A 16,587-nucleotide genomic window follows, 5' to 3' on the forward strand; every position below is an offset into this window, starting at 1 on the left:
ATTGGATTGTACTCTACAACTATTTTGCAACATTTTTTTCCCTCACTATTCCAGCCCTTCCCCCCACTTTTGACCTCAGAAATATTTGAATGATTTAAGTAGTTTAACTAGGAGTAAAAAATAACAGAACTAGGAGTGCCTGGTTAACCAGGGTGGCTCAGTTGGTTAAGTGCCCAACTCCTGTTTTCGGCACAGGTCATGATCTCACGTTTTGTGAGTTCAAGCCCCGCATTGGGCTCTGAGCTGACAGTGTGGAGCCTGCTTGGGATTCTCTCTCTCCCTCCCTCTCTGCCCTCCCTCTGCTTGTGCTCTCTCTCTCTCTAAATAAATAAACATTAAAAAAAAATAACAGAACCAGACCAACAGGGAAAGGACAGTACATGGCATAGGGATAAGAAAGTATGTGGATCAGCCGTCTCTGTTACAGACATGCTGCCTTGGTATCTTATACACCTGCTTGGTGTCCCCATCACAGTGTAATGATACAATTATTTGTATGATTTTTATTGACCTCTGTTTTCTCCATTACATTGTCAACCCTTTGGACTAGGGATGGTGGCCTGATACCTAGTAGGTGTTCCATAGATGTTTACTGAATAAATACTTGAATAATTGAATGTTGAGGATTGAATTCAAGGGAATACCTGATGTGGAAATTAGGAAGAACTCAGCCAAGAGCTTTGGATGTCAGAGCATCGTTGGGGAGATGTGTTTCAGCAAGGGTATTAACCTTGTGCCTGGAGGACCAGCAAGGAATGGCCTTCCTAACTCGAGTGTGCTACCGAATGGGCAGTGCTGGTTTAGGAAGAGAGCTGGTAAGATGTAGGTTTGATTCTTTTTTGGGGAGCAGAATGGGCAGCTCAGTTTTTTATCCATAAATGGGACTACAAATCCCCACCTCCTGGGGTTATTGTGGAAGTCCAATGAGTCAATAGATGTGAAAGGCTCCAGCATAGTGCCTGATACACAGTAGATGCTCGGTAAACTATTTTTGATTCTGAGTCAGAAATCTGAGACCTGTGTTTGGCCTGGGAGTAGAAGCGAGATGAAACTAAAATGGGAAAGGAGACCATTCACTTTAGCTGGACGAGACTGGGTTCAGTTATGCGGTGTGTATGGTTTGGGCTCTGAGATGCATCACTTCATGGCCAAGGCATCTCTTACGCTGATGGTTGACTTAACAGTCAGTGGCAGAGGGGAAGGAAGGGACATACAAGGTAGGGTTTCTATTCCAAGGCTCTAGTCCACTCTTTGGGTGGTGGCGATAGAAGTGACCCCGGGGAGCCCTCTCCCTCATTTGGGGAGACCCTATTGCTTTGTCACAATTACATGCTAGGGATGAGGATATGGATATTGTGAGTATGTGGGCACCAGATCTTCAACTGCCTTCTATTAATATCCAGGAAAGGCCGAGGAAACAAACCAGTGGTTGTACCAGACAGCTCAGGAAAGATCTGTGGCCCAAGGACTATAGAGTCATCTGTTTTTCCTTGACATTCATGTCCCTTTTAGGTGGAGGGAAGACCCAGGACAATGGCTGCTGATCGCGATTTGGAGATAGAGGATGTGACTCTGAATTTGGATGGAGACATGAAAGGAGAGCTGGAAGAAGAGAAGGAAATGCGAGAGGATGGGGGAGGTAAAGATCCCTTCAAGAATAAAAAGGTCCACAGGGTTGTCTCAAAATGGATGCTTCCTGAAAAGGTTCGAAGAACATACTTGGAGAGAGCTAACTGCCTCCCACCCCCTGTGTTCATCATCTCCATCAGCATTGCTGAGGTGAGTGAGTTGGGTGGTGGGCACTAGTGTAAGTACCCCTGGGGAGTTGCAAACACACGGGGGCTTCGATCACATCTAGAGAAGAGAAGAGAGCATGGTGGTGGCAGGCACAGCCCACGCGGAACTCAACTTCACCCTCTCTGAAGTCTCCTTAGGTCTTTCATATGTTCCCAGTCACTTTCAGCCAAGGGTGAGTTTTATTTTTCAAGCAAGTCCCCTTCCCAGCTGTGACTACTATTTCTGTGGCTTCATTTCATTTTAGATGTTGGGCCTTTGGAAACCAAATAATCTTGGGGTCACAGATTGGTTTGATCTCATGAACTGATTGCTTCTATAGACTATAGGCTGCCGCCACATTTCAGTAGGGAAAAAAAGAATGGAATCCTCTAATGATGTCTACTGTGGTAGCATGTAGTGTGTCTTCAGACTCTGATCAAGTAAGCCCTTTTATTTTCCAGAAAAGGGTACAAGGCTCAGAGAGGTGGAATGAATTGCCCAAGGTCACATATGTATGACTGGGCCAGCACTGGGCTTTTCCTGAGCTTCATCTCACCTACCTTTTTCTCCTACACCATGATGTCTCATAAAGAAATTGGCAGAAGGGGCGCCTGGGTGGCTCAGTCGGTTGGGCGTCCAACTTCGGCTCAGGTCATGATCTCGCGGTCCGTGAGTTCGAGCCCCGCGTCAGGCTCTGTGCTGACAGCTCAGAGCCTGAAGCCTGTTTCAGATTCTGTGTCTCCCTCTCTCTCTGACCTTCCCCATTCATGCTCTGTCTCTCTCTCTGTCTCAAAAATGAATAAACGTTAAAAAAAAATAAAAAAAAAGAAATTGGCAGAAGATGCATGTGTGCGGGGTGTGACTTCAGGGACATTAGGAAGTCTCTGATCATTCCCACTGATGTCTCCACTTCCTTATCAAGAATGGTATTAGTCAGGGTTCTTTAGAGAAATAGAAGTAATCGAGTGTGTACACACACAAACACACACACATTATCCATCCATCCATCCATCCATCTCTACATAGATATGGAGAGAGAACTTGATTGATTTTAAGGAATTGGCTCATGTAACTGTGGAAGCTTGGCAAATTCAAAATCGAGGGTAGGCCAGCAGGCTGGAGATCTAGGGGGATAAGAACTGTAGTTGTAGTTCAAAGGCAGTCATACTTTCCCTCAAAGGCAGAATTCCCTTTCCCTCAGAGGAGGTCAGTCTGTTCTATTAAGGCTTTAAACTGATTTGTTGAGACACCACGTTATGGAGGGTAATCTGCTTTACTCAGAGTCTATTGATTTTAACATTGATCTCATCTAAAAAATATCTTCACAGAAACATCCAGAATGATTTTGACCAAATATCTGGGTATCATGGTCTAGCCAAATTGACACATAAAATGAACCATCATAGGGACCTAGCCTCTTATGGTTCCGATAAAGAAAAGGGTAATGAGTAAACACTCCTGGCACACTCTATCAGGTTATCCTTCCAGCCTATGGATTGGCTGGCCTGCCCATGGTCCAATCAGGTGTGTGAGTACTGGGGGTCTGGGGGAATTGGGCATAATAGGATAAGGTCACGTGATACAAAACATGACTGTTGTAGTCAGTGCTGTGGAAAGGGCAGTTTTCCCAGGAAGGGTCGTAAAGTGGGTGCTAAGATATCTGTCTCTGACAGAAAGATCAGTTTCTTTTTTAAAAATCATTGATTGATTGATTGATTTTCAAGTAATCTGTACAACCATTGTGGGTATTTGTCTCTCACAGAAAGATCAGTGTCTTTTTAAAAACTATTTATTATTTATTTATTTATTTATTTATTTATAAGTAATCTCTATACCCAATGTGGGGCTCGAACTTAGAACCCTGAGATCAAGAGTCACATACTCTACTGACTGAACCAGCCAGGCACCCTGAAAGATCAGGGTGTTTTTTTTGTTTTTTTTTTTAACGTTTATTTATTTTTGAGACAGAGAGAGACAGAGCATGAACAGGGGAGGGGCAGAGAGAGAGGGAGACACAGAATCGGAAGCAGGCTCCAGGCTCTGAGCCATCAGCCCAGAGCCCGACGCGGGGCTCGAACTCGCGGACTGCGAGATCGTGACCTGAGCTGAAGTCGGACGCTTAACGGACTGAGCCACCCAGGCGCCCCAAGGGTGTTTTTTTTTTTTTTTTTAATGTTTATTTATTTATTTTGAGAGTGAGAGCGAGTGAGAGAGAGACAGAGAGAGAGAGAGAGCAAGTGGAGGAGGGGCGGTGAGAGAGGAGGAGAATCCCAAATAGGCCCCGAGCTGTCGGTGCAGCACCCTGCATGGGACTCGATCCCACAACCATAAGATCATGACCTGAGCTGAAATCAAGAGTTGGGCGCTCAACTGACTGAGGCACACAAGTGCTCCAAAATCAGTTTTTAAAATAAAAGCTTTATTTTTTTTTAATTTTAATTATTTTATTTTATTTATTTATTTTTTAATTTTTTTTAATGTTTATTTATTTTTGAGACAGAGGGAGACAGAGCACAAGTGGGGGAGGGGCAGAGAGAGAAGGAGACACAGAATCTGAAACAGGCTCCAGGCTCTGAGCTGTCAGCATAGAGCCTGATGTGGGGCTCAAACCCACGAACCATGAGATCGTGACCTGAGCCGAAGTCGGATGCTTAACCGACTGAGCCACCCAGGTGCCCCTAATTTTTTTATTTTAGAGAGAGACAGCACGAGCAGGGGAGATGGGCAGAGGGAGAGAGAGAATTTCAAGTAGGCTCTATGCTGATGTGGGGCTCAAGTCCACAACCTTGGTATCATGACCTGACCTGAAATTAAGAGTTGGATGTTCAACCTACTGAGCCACCTAGGTGCCCCTTAAATAAAAGTTCTTATGTATGTATGTATTTAAAAAAAATTTTTTTTAAACATTTTAATTTATTTTTGAGAGACAGAGCGTGAGTGGGGAAGGGTCAGAGAGAGGGAGACACAGAATCCAAAGCAGGTTTCAAGCTCCAAGCTGTCAGCACAGAGCCTGACGCGGTGCTCAAACCCATGAACCGTAAGATCATGACCTGAGCCGAAGTCAGTCGCTCAACCGACTGAGCAACCCAGGCACACCTCTATGTATGTATTTTCAAATCTTTCTTGTTTTAATGTTTATTTTTTGAGAGAGAGAGAGAGAGAGAACGTTAGCAGGGGAGGGGCAGAGAGAGGGGGGGGGAGAGAGAGAGAGAGAGGGGAGACAGAGGATCCAAAGCAGGCTCTGCGCTGAGAGCAGATAGCTGGATGCGGGGTTTGAACTCACAAACCATGAGATCATTACTTGAGTCTAAGTTGGACGCTTAACTGGCTGAGCCGCTCAGGAGCCCCTTAATATCAATTTTTACTAGCTTTTCCATTAATGTCCTCTTTCTATCCCTTCTGTATCCTGCAACCCAGAGTTATCACATTCAGTTGTCATGTTCCCCCAGTGTCCTCTAATCTGCGACAGTTTCTCAGGCTTTGTTTTCATGACTCTGATAATCTTGAGGAGTATGGGCCAGGTATTCTGTAGATTATCCCCCAATGCGGGCTTGTCTGATGTTTTTCTCATGATTAGACTGGAGTTACGGGTTTTAGGGAGGAACACGCAGAGGTGAAGTGCCTTTCTCATCCTATCACATCAGGGAGTAGGGGACCTCCACATGGCATCCCTGGTGACGTGAACCTTCATCACTTGGTTAAGGTCGTGTTTGCCAGGCTTCTCGGCTGAAAGTTATTATTGTTCCCTTTCCCTATTCTTTGGAAGCCAGCAGTGACTTAATATTACCTTGTAAATGAGAGACCAAATGGGAATGGAAAGATGAGGGCAGAGGGTATTTAAGGGGGGTAGGGGGCTCAGAAAGCATTTTCTTCATATTTGGTGTGGGGCCGCTCCTACTCACTGGAGGAAGTAGGCTATGACCACGGTTACGTGGGCAGATATGCAGCAGGGAAATTTAATTCCTGTCATCTTTTGAGCACTTGCTACGGAATGGCCCCCTTGAGAGCTAATCATTTGGAACCAAGGTAGTGTCCGTGGGCTTTAATGGGGCCACTCTCTGCAGAAGGTGGTTAACATTCCTGTCTGCCCCTCCCGGTCAGCTGGCAGTGTTTATTTACTATGCTGTGTGGAAGCCTCAGAAACAGTGGATCACCCTGGACACAGGCATCCTGGAGAGTCCCTTTATCTACAGTCCTGAGAAGAGGGAGGAAGCCTGGAGGTTTATCTCCTATATGCTGGTGCATGCTGGGTAAGGAATGCTATTAAGTCGCTGACGGAGGAGGTTGACTGTGAGTACTCGTCACCCCCAACATTTGGTTCGTGCTTTATTATTGATAAGACACTTACATGTCCATAATCTAGCCGGATCCTCACAGGAACCCTAGGAGGCAGGTGTTATTACTGCTGCGTCGTGTCTGAGGCTTAGGGGATGTATTGCTCGCGCCAGGTCACGTGGCCACGTGGCAGAGCTGGAACCTCAACCCATTGGTGCTAACCCCCAGTCCAGTGTACTTAGTGTTGTGTATGGCTGCCTAATACTGGTAATTATATAGGAACAGTAATGAGAAGAGACCCGATCATTACTCAACCACACGTATGTTCCCACACGTATGTTGTTTGATGTTGTTAAAATGTTCCCTTTAGGACATGAATCATCAGTCTCTCCCTACCCACCCCTGCCACACACTTAAAAAGAATTAATTCACGAGCATTTTGCTGAGTGTATAGTACTGTTTTATTCCGTCTGGAATAATACAAGCAATGGGCATTGGTTTTCGTTTATAGCTTCTTCTACGCTAGTAGTCTTTTTATGACCTCACTCAGAACCCACGACTCAGAACCCACTGCAGACAGTGAGCAGCTTGCTGCTGGCCCCCACCCTCCCCACTGAACGCCTGGGGCTTCAGATGAGGCCAACTTCACCTACGTGACCTACCCAGCCCTGGACCTTGAAGGATGACTCTGGCCAGTGGCTAAATAGGTATCCATGGCAGGACACAGGGCTCAGAGGCTTGACAAGTCAAGGGCAAAATTGCTAATTGCTCAGTTTCTATGGATACTTTCAGTTTGGTCTTCCATCTACCACGTTCTGAACAAATGTGGTTCCTGTACCACATTTAAATTTTATTATGAGGGGGACAGTCAGTTAAATAGTAATGCAAGGCCACATAGTATTACAGGGTAGTTACTTAACATCTTGCTGCCTCAGTTTCCACATCTGTGAAGTGGGGTAGTAAGTACCGACCTCACAATGTTGCTGTGATTAAATGAGACAACGGTTACAATGTCATTTTTGCAGTGCCTGATATATAATAAGACCCTCAGAAAGACTTCTCAAGGCTGCGTAGGACAGGTCACATATGGGGTTGTAAAAGTTAGGAATGCTTTTGGATGGAAGTAATCAAAAATCGAATGGGGGCCCGAACAAATGGAGGTTAATTCTTTACCGTGTAAGAAGCCCAGAGGTATGTGGCTAATTCGTCAGTTTAATGAAGCCAAGACTCTTGGTTCTGTGCTGGCATCTCTGCTTTTCCCTTGACCTTTCTCTCATGGTTGCCAGTCGGCAGCTGTAGCTTGGTATTAAAAGCAGGAAGGGGAAAGGTAGTACCAGGTGCTGGTGACATCAATCCCTTTTGTCAGGAAAGAAGCTCTCTTTCCAGTCCCCCGTCAGCGCCACTCTTACCTGCATCTCATTAGCCGGAACCATGAGACACAGCTATCCCTAGCTAGGAGAGGTTGGCAAAGTCAACATTAGCTCTCCTGGCATCACTACGGGAGGCAGACAAGTGGTAAGGACATGGATATGGGATTAGTTACTGTAACATAAACAGAAAGATGGAAAGATTGGGATGGGGAGGGTCTCACAGATGACATGCATTCAAGTTGTACCTGGAAGGGTAGATAAAATTTGGCTGGGAAAAGTTGGGATTTCTATTCCGAGTATACGACAGGATCTCATCTTTATGCCACTTCTACTCTTGATATTGAGCCGCAGAAAGAATGCTGAGGGTGATTCTTTGTTTTTTGTTTTTGGGTTTTTTTGGTTGTTGTTGGTCACTTTATCCTCAAGCTGTTCCCAAAGGATAAGATGAGATGGCTTCCTGTGACTTTGCTCAAATTCACAAAGTGCACGTAGTTCCAAATGCTCTTTCTGAGGTCTCCTTAAGACTAGTGTAACTGTCCTTGCTAGACTATTTTGTGCTGAGTTACATGTTACTTCTTGGATATCTTTGGAGATGACTTGGACAGTGATAGTTGTGGCTGGGTGCACATGTGGCCATGGAGGTAAGTAATCTGTTCTGCAGGGTGTGCCCTGAGAACCCCTGCTGGGTAATTTGTTAAGTAAATTATAACCCAAAAACACAATCCCTAAAACAAATATGAAAGCTCTTGCACTTTGTGGAAGATCCAACACCTATTTTGTTTTTTACCTTTTTTTTTTTTTTTTCACATTTATTTATTTTTGAGAGACAGAGGGAGACAGAGCGTGAGCAGGGGAGGGGCAGAGAGAGAGGGAGACACAGAATCCAAAGCAGGCTCCAGGCTCCCAGCCGTCAGCACAGAGCCTGATGCGGGGCTCGAACCCATGAACCATGAGATCATGACCTGATCCAAAGTCAGATGCTTAACTGACTGAGCCACCCAGGCGCCCCCTAACCTTTTTGGTTTAACGTGAAATCTTCTTTAAAAAAAAAAAAAGTCTTGTGCTACATAGCAACTAAATTAAGGATTACTGTAATATGGGAATGTACCAAAATACATTCAGAGATTCTCCAGAGATACTTATGGAGTTTGACAAGCAAAAGAATACGAATTTTTTTAAAAAATATTTTTACCTATTTAAAAACTATAATAAAAACCACCTGTATAGTCAGTTATGTTCTAGGCCAACTGTAGTAATGGGAGATACTAAATTTAGCTAATATTACTGGGTAAACTTTCTTTTTCATTTTGGTAAGCTTTGTTTTTCGACTTTTTAATGTAGAAGTGGGAATAGGGGTTTCTCTTGCCATCTCTATTTTATTAAAGAATAGCCTAAGATTGCAAGACTGGTTGTTTAAAAACCTATTGAAATTTGGGGCGCCTGGCTGGCTCAGTCTGTAGAGCATGTGACTCTTGATCTTGAGGTTGTGACTTCAAGCCCCATTTTGGGTGTGGAGCCTACTTTAAAAAAACAAAAACAAAAACAAAACAAAACAAACTATTGAAATTTAAACTCAATATGAGTGAATTAGGATTTTCTCAATACCATGCAACTGAAACAAAATCAGATGCTGGGGCTGACGTAAGATGGCAATTGTCATCTAAACCTAAATTCAAGTTTATGTTCCCTAAGCTAGCCTCATCACTCTCTGTTTGACATTGTCAGTTACTGTTATAAAATAGAACCTATAAATGTATACTTCTAAAATGTCCTTTAATCTTACATATTGAAGGTCTGTGTTGAGATTTTATTTTTAAAAAGTCACCTAAAAAAATTAGAGAATGGAATTTGAGTTAAGCAAGTCTGTAACTACTCTGTTAATGTCCCAAAGAAATAACTATGTGGGTTACTCATAATGTGTTTATCTCCACAGAGTTCAGCACATCCTGGGGAATCTTGTTATGCAGCTCATGTTGGGTATTCCCTTGGAAATGGTCCACAAAGGCCTCCGAGTAGGGCTGGTGTACCTGGCTGGAGTGATTGCAGGTTAGTGTTCTGAGGGTAATACAGAATCCGTGCCTCTTAGGAAGCAATAAACAAAGCAAAAAGTAATAAACATTTCAGTCAAGATTTATTGCACTCCTAGTCTGTGCTAGGGAATTTGATAAGCATTAGAAATAAATTAATTAGGGGCGCCTGGCTGGCTCAGTCAAAAGAGAATGTGACTCTTGATCTCAGGGTCATGAGTTTGAGCCCCATGTTGGGTGTAGAGATTACTTAAATAAATAAAGCTTTAAAAAAGAAAAAAGTAAGTTTGAGGGTTGCCTGGCTGGCTCAGTCAGAAGAGCATGTGACTCTTGATCTCAAGATGGTGAGTAAAATAAACTCAAAAAAAAAAAAAAAAAGAAAGAAGTTGATTAGAATTAAAATATTTGAGGTAAGGTAAGTAGATAGAGGGGCGCCTGGGTAGCTCAGTTGGTTGGGTGTCCGACTTTGGCTCAGGTCATGATCTCGTGGTTCCTGGGTTCGAGCCCCATGTCGGGCTCTGTGATGACAGCTCAGAACCTGGAGCCTGCTTTGGATTCTGTGTCTCTCTCTCTCTCTCTGTTCCGCCCCCGCTTGCACTCTGTCTCTCTCTCTCTCAAACGTAAATAAAGATTAAAAAAAAAAAAAAGCAGATAGAGGGGCACATGGGTGGCTCAGTCGGCTAAGTGTCCAACTCTTGATTTTGGCTCAGATCATCATCTCATGGTTTTGAGATTGAACCCAGCATCAGGCTCCATGCTGGGTTGCAGATTCTCTCTTAAGATTCTCTCTCTCCCTCTTTCTCTGCCTCTGTTCTGCTCATGAGCTCTCTCAAAAAAACAAAACAAAACAAAACAAAACAGATAAGCAGATAGAAGTCGTTGTGCCTGTCCTCAGGTATTTCAGTCAGACAGGGTTTTGTACAGTTGGAAGTCATGTGTAGTTTGGTGTCCGGGCACATATATTGGGGAGAGACCTACAGCCAGATCATGAAGGCCCAATGTGTCAGACTAGTGATCATGGGAAGTAACATGAGCAAATTTCCATTTAAGAAAGAAAGCTTGAAGAGAATGTAGAGAAGAGCTGGAGGGGCCCAAAACCTCAGTAGGAGCTAGCAGCATATGCCTGTGATCTCTGAAACTGGGTGTGCCTTAAGATGACCCACTTTGGTCTGAGCAGAAAATATTAGAATTTCCATCCATCCACTTATTTACTTATTGTAAACATTTTTTTTTTTAAGTTACACTTTTTACATCACAGTTACAAGAAATAATACCTAGGGATCTCATGTATCCTTTAACCAGTTACTCCCAATGGTAACAGCTCGCAAATTATAGTACAGTATCACAACCAGGAGATCCACATTGATACAGCCACGGTGCAAAACAACGGATTCCTCACGTTGCATTTTTACAGCCATACTCTCTTCTTTCCCACCCCACACTCTCTTTCACCCCTGACAACCACTAATCTGTTCTCTATTTCTGTAATTTTCTTACTTCAAGAATGTTGTATGAATGGAATATATATGTATATATACATATATATACATACATGTGTATATATATTCCATATATATGTATATATATATATATCACCTTTGGGATTGGCTGTCTTCACACAGCATAATTCTCTGGAGATTCATGTGGGTTGTTGCATATAGCATTAGTTCATTCATTTTTTTTTTGAACAATTAAAAAAAATTTTTTTTAAGTTTATTTATTTATTTTGAGAGAGAGAGAGGGAACACAAAGAGGGGAAAGGCAGAGACAGGGAGAGACAGAATCCCAAGCAGGCTCCGTGCTGATAGTGCAGAGCCGAACATGTGGCTTGAACGCATAAACTGTGAGATCATGACCTGAGCCAAGATCAGGAGTCAGAGGCTTAACCGACCAAGCCACCCCGGTGCCCCAACAGTTCATTCATGTTTATTGCTGAGGAGTATTCCATGGCATGGATGTACCACCATTTGTTTAACCCTTCATTCGTTGGAGACTACCTGGGTTGTTTCCGGTTTGGGGCTATTACAAATAAACCTGTTAGAAACCTTTGTGTACAGGTTTTTGTGAACAGAAGTACAGAGTTTCGTGAACATAGGTTTTCATTTCTCTAGGATGAATGCCCAAGAGCACAGTTTTTAGGTTGTATGGTAGTTGCATATTTAGTTTTTTAAGAACCAGCCAAAATGTTTTCCAGAATGGCTGTTCCATTTTGCATTCCTCCCAGTATTGTATAAGTAATTCCGTTCTCCACATCCTCACCAGCATTTGGTGCTGTCACCTTTCTTATTTTTAGCTGTGCTCTGTGTAGTGATATCATGGTCTTAATTTGCTTTTCTCCAATGACTAATGATGTTGAACACCTTTTTGTGTGCTTCCTTGTTATCTGTATAACCTCTTTAGTGAAATACCTGTTCATGTCTTTTGTCCATTTCCTAATCAGATTTTTTTAAACCATTGAATCCTAAGAGTTCTTTACATACTCTAGATCCTAGCCCTTTACTGAATATGTAGTTTACAGGTACATTGTTCTCAGTGTGTATTTGTCCTTGCATTGTTTTAATAATCTTTCATGGAGCAGAAGTTTTTAATTTTGATTAACTCTGATTTATCAATTTTTCCTTTATGAATCATGCTTTTGGTCATATCTAAGAATTCTTCACTGGGCCCTAGCCTAGGTCCTGAAGATTTTCCGTTATCTTCTAAAGTTGTAGTTTTACACTTTATATTGAAATATGTGACCCCTTTTTGAATTGGCTAATTTTTGTATAAGATGTGAGGTTTAGATTGAGATTCTTTTTTTTTTTTTATTGAAAATTCTACTTCCTTCATTGAATTTTTTGGGCCTTTGTCAAAAATCAGTTGGCTGTATCTGTAAATAAATAAATAAATAAATAAATAAAAAGAAGTATACCTTTGTACTTCAGGGTTGTGATATTTAATGAGGATTTTAAAAAAAGAATGAGGCTTATTTTAAAAATCTCATTGAAAGATTTTATAAGTTATTTTGATTTTTTAGAGTGGTTTTAGGTTCATAGAAAAATTGAGAGGAAGGCATAAGGATTTCCCCTACACCCCTTGCCCCCTCCACATGCATAGCCCCCCATCATCAACATCCCCCAACAGAGTGGGCATGTGTTACAATTGATGAACCTCCATGGACACATCATAATCACCCAAAATCCAGAAAAAAGTTCACTCTTGGCATTGTACATTCTATGGTTTGGGATAAATGTGTAAAGGCACGTATCCATCATTATAGTATCATACAGAGTATTTTCCCTGTCCTAAAAATCCTCTGTTCTCCACTATTCACCCCCCACCCCCAACCCCTGGCAACCACTGATCCTTTTACTGTCTCCATAGTTTTGCCTTTTCCAGAATGTCAGATAGTTGGAATCATACAGCATGCAGCCTTTTCAGATTGGCTTCTTTCACTGAGCAATATATATTTACGTCTCTTCCTTGTCTCTTCATGGCTTGATACACATTTTTGTACCATTAATAAAGTAGAAATGATTTAAAAATATCATGTAGTCAATGTTTCATCCTTTAAAAATTCTATTTTTATATTAAAAAAAATACTAGTCTATGAAAGAAAACCAATAAAATGTACCCACCATTAACAAACCTGCATTAGTATAGTAGTACGTATATACACGTACTAAGTTCATAGTAGTACGTGTATACATGTACTAAGTCCATAAATAAGTTCAGATACTTCTACTGCAGTGGGTGCTTGTATAAGTTTCCTGGGGCTCCTATAACAAAGAGTCACACACTGCATGGTTTAAGCAACAGAACCACACTGCCTCACAGTTCTGGAGGCTAGGAGTCTGAAATCAAGGTGTCATTAGGGCCATGCTCTCCTCTGATACTGTGGGGGAGAATCCTTCCTCTCTTCCCCCTGGCTTCTGGCCGTGGCCATCAGTCCTTGGCACCCCTTGGCTTGCAGACGCAGGAGTGTGATCTTTGCCTCCACTGTCGCATGGAGTTCTCCCTTCATATGTCCCAGAGGAGTGGGGCCACAGAGCAGGAAGCATTCATGAGATGTGTTAAAGGCATAGAACTGGCAAATGCTTAGTGACACAGCTCACCATCCTGCTTCCCTCCTACTTTTGTGGATCCTGTTTTTCGACCTTCTGTTTCCATTGCTTCGCACACCTGTTTTTCCATTCCTGTGTACATCCTCGAAAACCTTTGTGCTGATGGGGTCCTGCCTGGCTCTAGCATCAATGCCCATTTCCCCTGCAGCTTGATTTCAACGTGTGGACTCAGCCTTTCCTCGGTTTCAGAGGAGGGAGAGAAGAGAGAAGGTGAATAACCTGTTCACATCCTCTGCCTATTTTTGCAACAGCTTTTTGGCAGGTATCTCTTTGCCATTCCAGTCTACCCTTCACACTGTTGGCTGGGTCACCTTCCTCAAGCATAGATTAGATGGTATTATTTGCTTCCTAAAACATTGCCAGTGCCCAGAAGAAAGTCAAAACATCCAAGATTGCTTGTTACCCTCCACTATGTGGTCCCATTGCCTTTCACTTCTTCCCTTTTCTTGGAAAGCATAATCTTTATTAATATTCCAAAAAAGAAATTATACATGAAGAGGTTAGGGGGAACTTGATGTAAAATGTTTTTTTTTTAAATAGTTTTTTTGAGGTATAATGAACAGACAAAAATCGGTACATATTTAATGTATACAACTTGATGAGTTTGGAGATAAGTACACACCGTTGCTTTTTTTCTAGATTCCTTAATATGTCAAATAATTTTCGTTTCCCCATCCTTGCTCCTGGCAAAGGTGGTCCACGGAGCAGCAGCATTGGTATCACCTGGGAGATCGTTAAAAATGCAGACTATTGGGCCCCACACCAGACCCACTAACAGAATCTGCATTCGAACACATCCACAGGTGATTTGTATGCACATTTAAGACTGAGAAGTGCTGTTCTGCAGTCCCACCCGTGTTCCCCAGGCTGACTGATCATCACATCACCTAGAGAGCTTGTCCTAGCTAAAGCGACCCAGATCCCACCCAGATCTACTGAATCAGAATCTCTGGGCATATGGCCCTGGGATCTGTGTTTTTGTCTTGTTTTCTATTTAGTGAGGTATAATTAACATATAATAAGCTGCACACATTTAAAGTATATAATATGGTAAGTTTTGATATGTGTATACAATCAGGAAACTATCACCACAGTCAAGATAATAGACATATCCATTGCTCTTTATGACCCTTGGGAATCTCTCTCTGTTGCCCCTCCTTGTCCCTTCCCTGGCAGTTACTGATCATTATAGATTAATTTGTATTTTCTAGAATTTTATATAAATGCAATCATAGAGTATGTACTCTATTTTTGTCTGGCTTCGGTCCATTGTGATAATTATTTTGAGATTTACGCATGTTATTCCGTGTATCAATAGTCGATTCCTTTTTGGGGCACCTGTGTGGCTTTGTGTGTCGAGCGTCCAGCTTTGGCTCAGGTCATGATCTCATTGTTGGTGGGTTTGAGCCCCACGTCAGGCTCTGTGTTGACAGCTCGGACCCTGGAGCCCGCTTTGGATTCTGTGTCTCCTTCTCTCTCTGCCCCTTCCCGCTCACACTCTGTGTGTCTGTCTCTCAAAAATAAACAAACATTAAAAAAATTTTTTTAAATAGTTGATTCCTTTTTATTGCCAGGGATATACCACAGTTTGTCCATTCTCCTGCTGATGGACATTTAGGTTGTTTTCAGTTTGGGACTATTGCAAATGAAGCTACTTAGAACATTTGTGTGTATCAGATAGTTTTTTTTTGGGTAACGAAAGTATTTGTGTAATCAAATATTTTTGGGTTTCTTGGGTAAATACCTAGGAATGGAATGGCTGGGTCCTATCAGAGGATATGTTTAACATTTAAGAGACTGGTAACATTTTAAAGTAGATTTACTGAGATGTAAGTTATGTATCATACAATTCATTCATTTAAAATCTATAATTCAGGGATGCCTGGGTGGCTCACTCAGTTAAGTGTCCAATGCTTGGTTTAAGCTCAGATCATGATCTCATGGTTTTGTGGGTTCGAGCCCCACATTAGGCTCTGGGATGCCAGCACAGAGCCTGCTTGGGAGTCTCTCTCTCTCCCTCTCTCTGCCCTTCCCCCACTTGTGCTGTCTCTGTCTCTCTCAAAATAAATAAATAAATAAACTTAAAAAGTATATAATTCAATGTGGGTTTTTTTTTTAATTCACAAGGTTATATACCCATCATCACAATTGAATTTTACAGCATTTTTGTCTGCCAAAGAAACCCTGTACCATACCCCATTCCCCAGCCTTAAGCAACCATTAATTTACTTTCTGTCTCTTTAGATTTGCCCATTCTGGATATTACATATAAATAGAATCATACCATATACGGCCCTTTGTGATTGGCATTTTTCACTTAGCATAATATTTTCATTGTTCACCAATGTTGTAGCACATATCAGTGCTTCATTCCTTTTTATTATTGAACAATATTCCGTTGTGTGGTTGTGCCACATTTTGTTCTACTCATTTGTCAAATGATGGACATTTGGGTTTGTTTTCACTTTTTGGCTATTATGAATAACACTGCTATGAACATTTGTGTACAAGTTTCTGTGTTGCTTTCTTGGATATATATCTGTAAGTGAGATTGTTAGGTTATGTGATACCTGGTATAGTTCACCCTTGAACAACTTGATGGGTAGGGGCACTGACCCCCCTCACACAGTTGAAAATCCACATATAACATTTGACTCCCCCAAAACTTAACTACTAATAGCCTACTGTTGACCTGCAGCCTTATTGATAACAGTCAAATAATGCGTATATACATACAATATATATGTATGTATATATGTTAAGTCTTTATTTTGATAGAGAGATAGAATGTGTGGGTGCATGAGCAGGGGAAGGCAGAGAGAGAGAGAGGGAGAAAGAGAATCCCAAGCAGGCTCTACACTCAGAGCAAAGCCCATGAGATCATGACCCGAGCCGAAATCAAAAGTTGGGTGCTTAACTGACTGAGCCACCCAGGCACCCCCATATTTTGTATATGTATTATGTACTGTGTTCTTACAATAGAGTAAACCAGAGAAAACATCTTGGGGTTGTGGGTTTGGGCCCCACATAAATAAA

The 16,587-nt window shown here is 42.1% G+C and overlaps 1 protein-coding gene across 7 annotated transcripts in view; it reads left to right on the plus strand.

The window, feature by feature from the left end:
- RHBDL2 (rhomboid like 2) overlaps nucleotides 1-16,587 on the plus strand; it is a 53,698-nt gene that overhangs the window by 22,493 nt on the left and 14,618 nt on the right. For all 7 annotated transcript variants that reach the window (XM_058717991.1, XM_058717987.1, XM_058717986.1 and 4 more), the window contains 3 exons: nucleotides 1,513-1,779; nucleotides 5,878-6,026; nucleotides 9,355-9,467. In XM_058717991.1, coding sequence (XP_058573974.1) covers nucleotides 1,534-1,779; nucleotides 5,878-6,026; nucleotides 9,355-9,467 — 508 coding nt within the window. In that variant the 5' untranslated portion in view covers nucleotides 1,513-1,533. The remainder of the gene's footprint in view (nucleotides 1-1,512; nucleotides 1,780-5,877; nucleotides 6,027-9,354; nucleotides 9,468-16,587) is intronic.

This window comes from Neofelis nebulosa, chromosome 2 (genome assembly GCF_028018385.1).
Source record: "Neofelis nebulosa isolate mNeoNeb1 chromosome 2, mNeoNeb1.pri, whole genome shotgun sequence".
Taxonomy (NCBI): domain Eukaryota; kingdom Metazoa; phylum Chordata; class Mammalia; order Carnivora; family Felidae; genus Neofelis; species Neofelis nebulosa.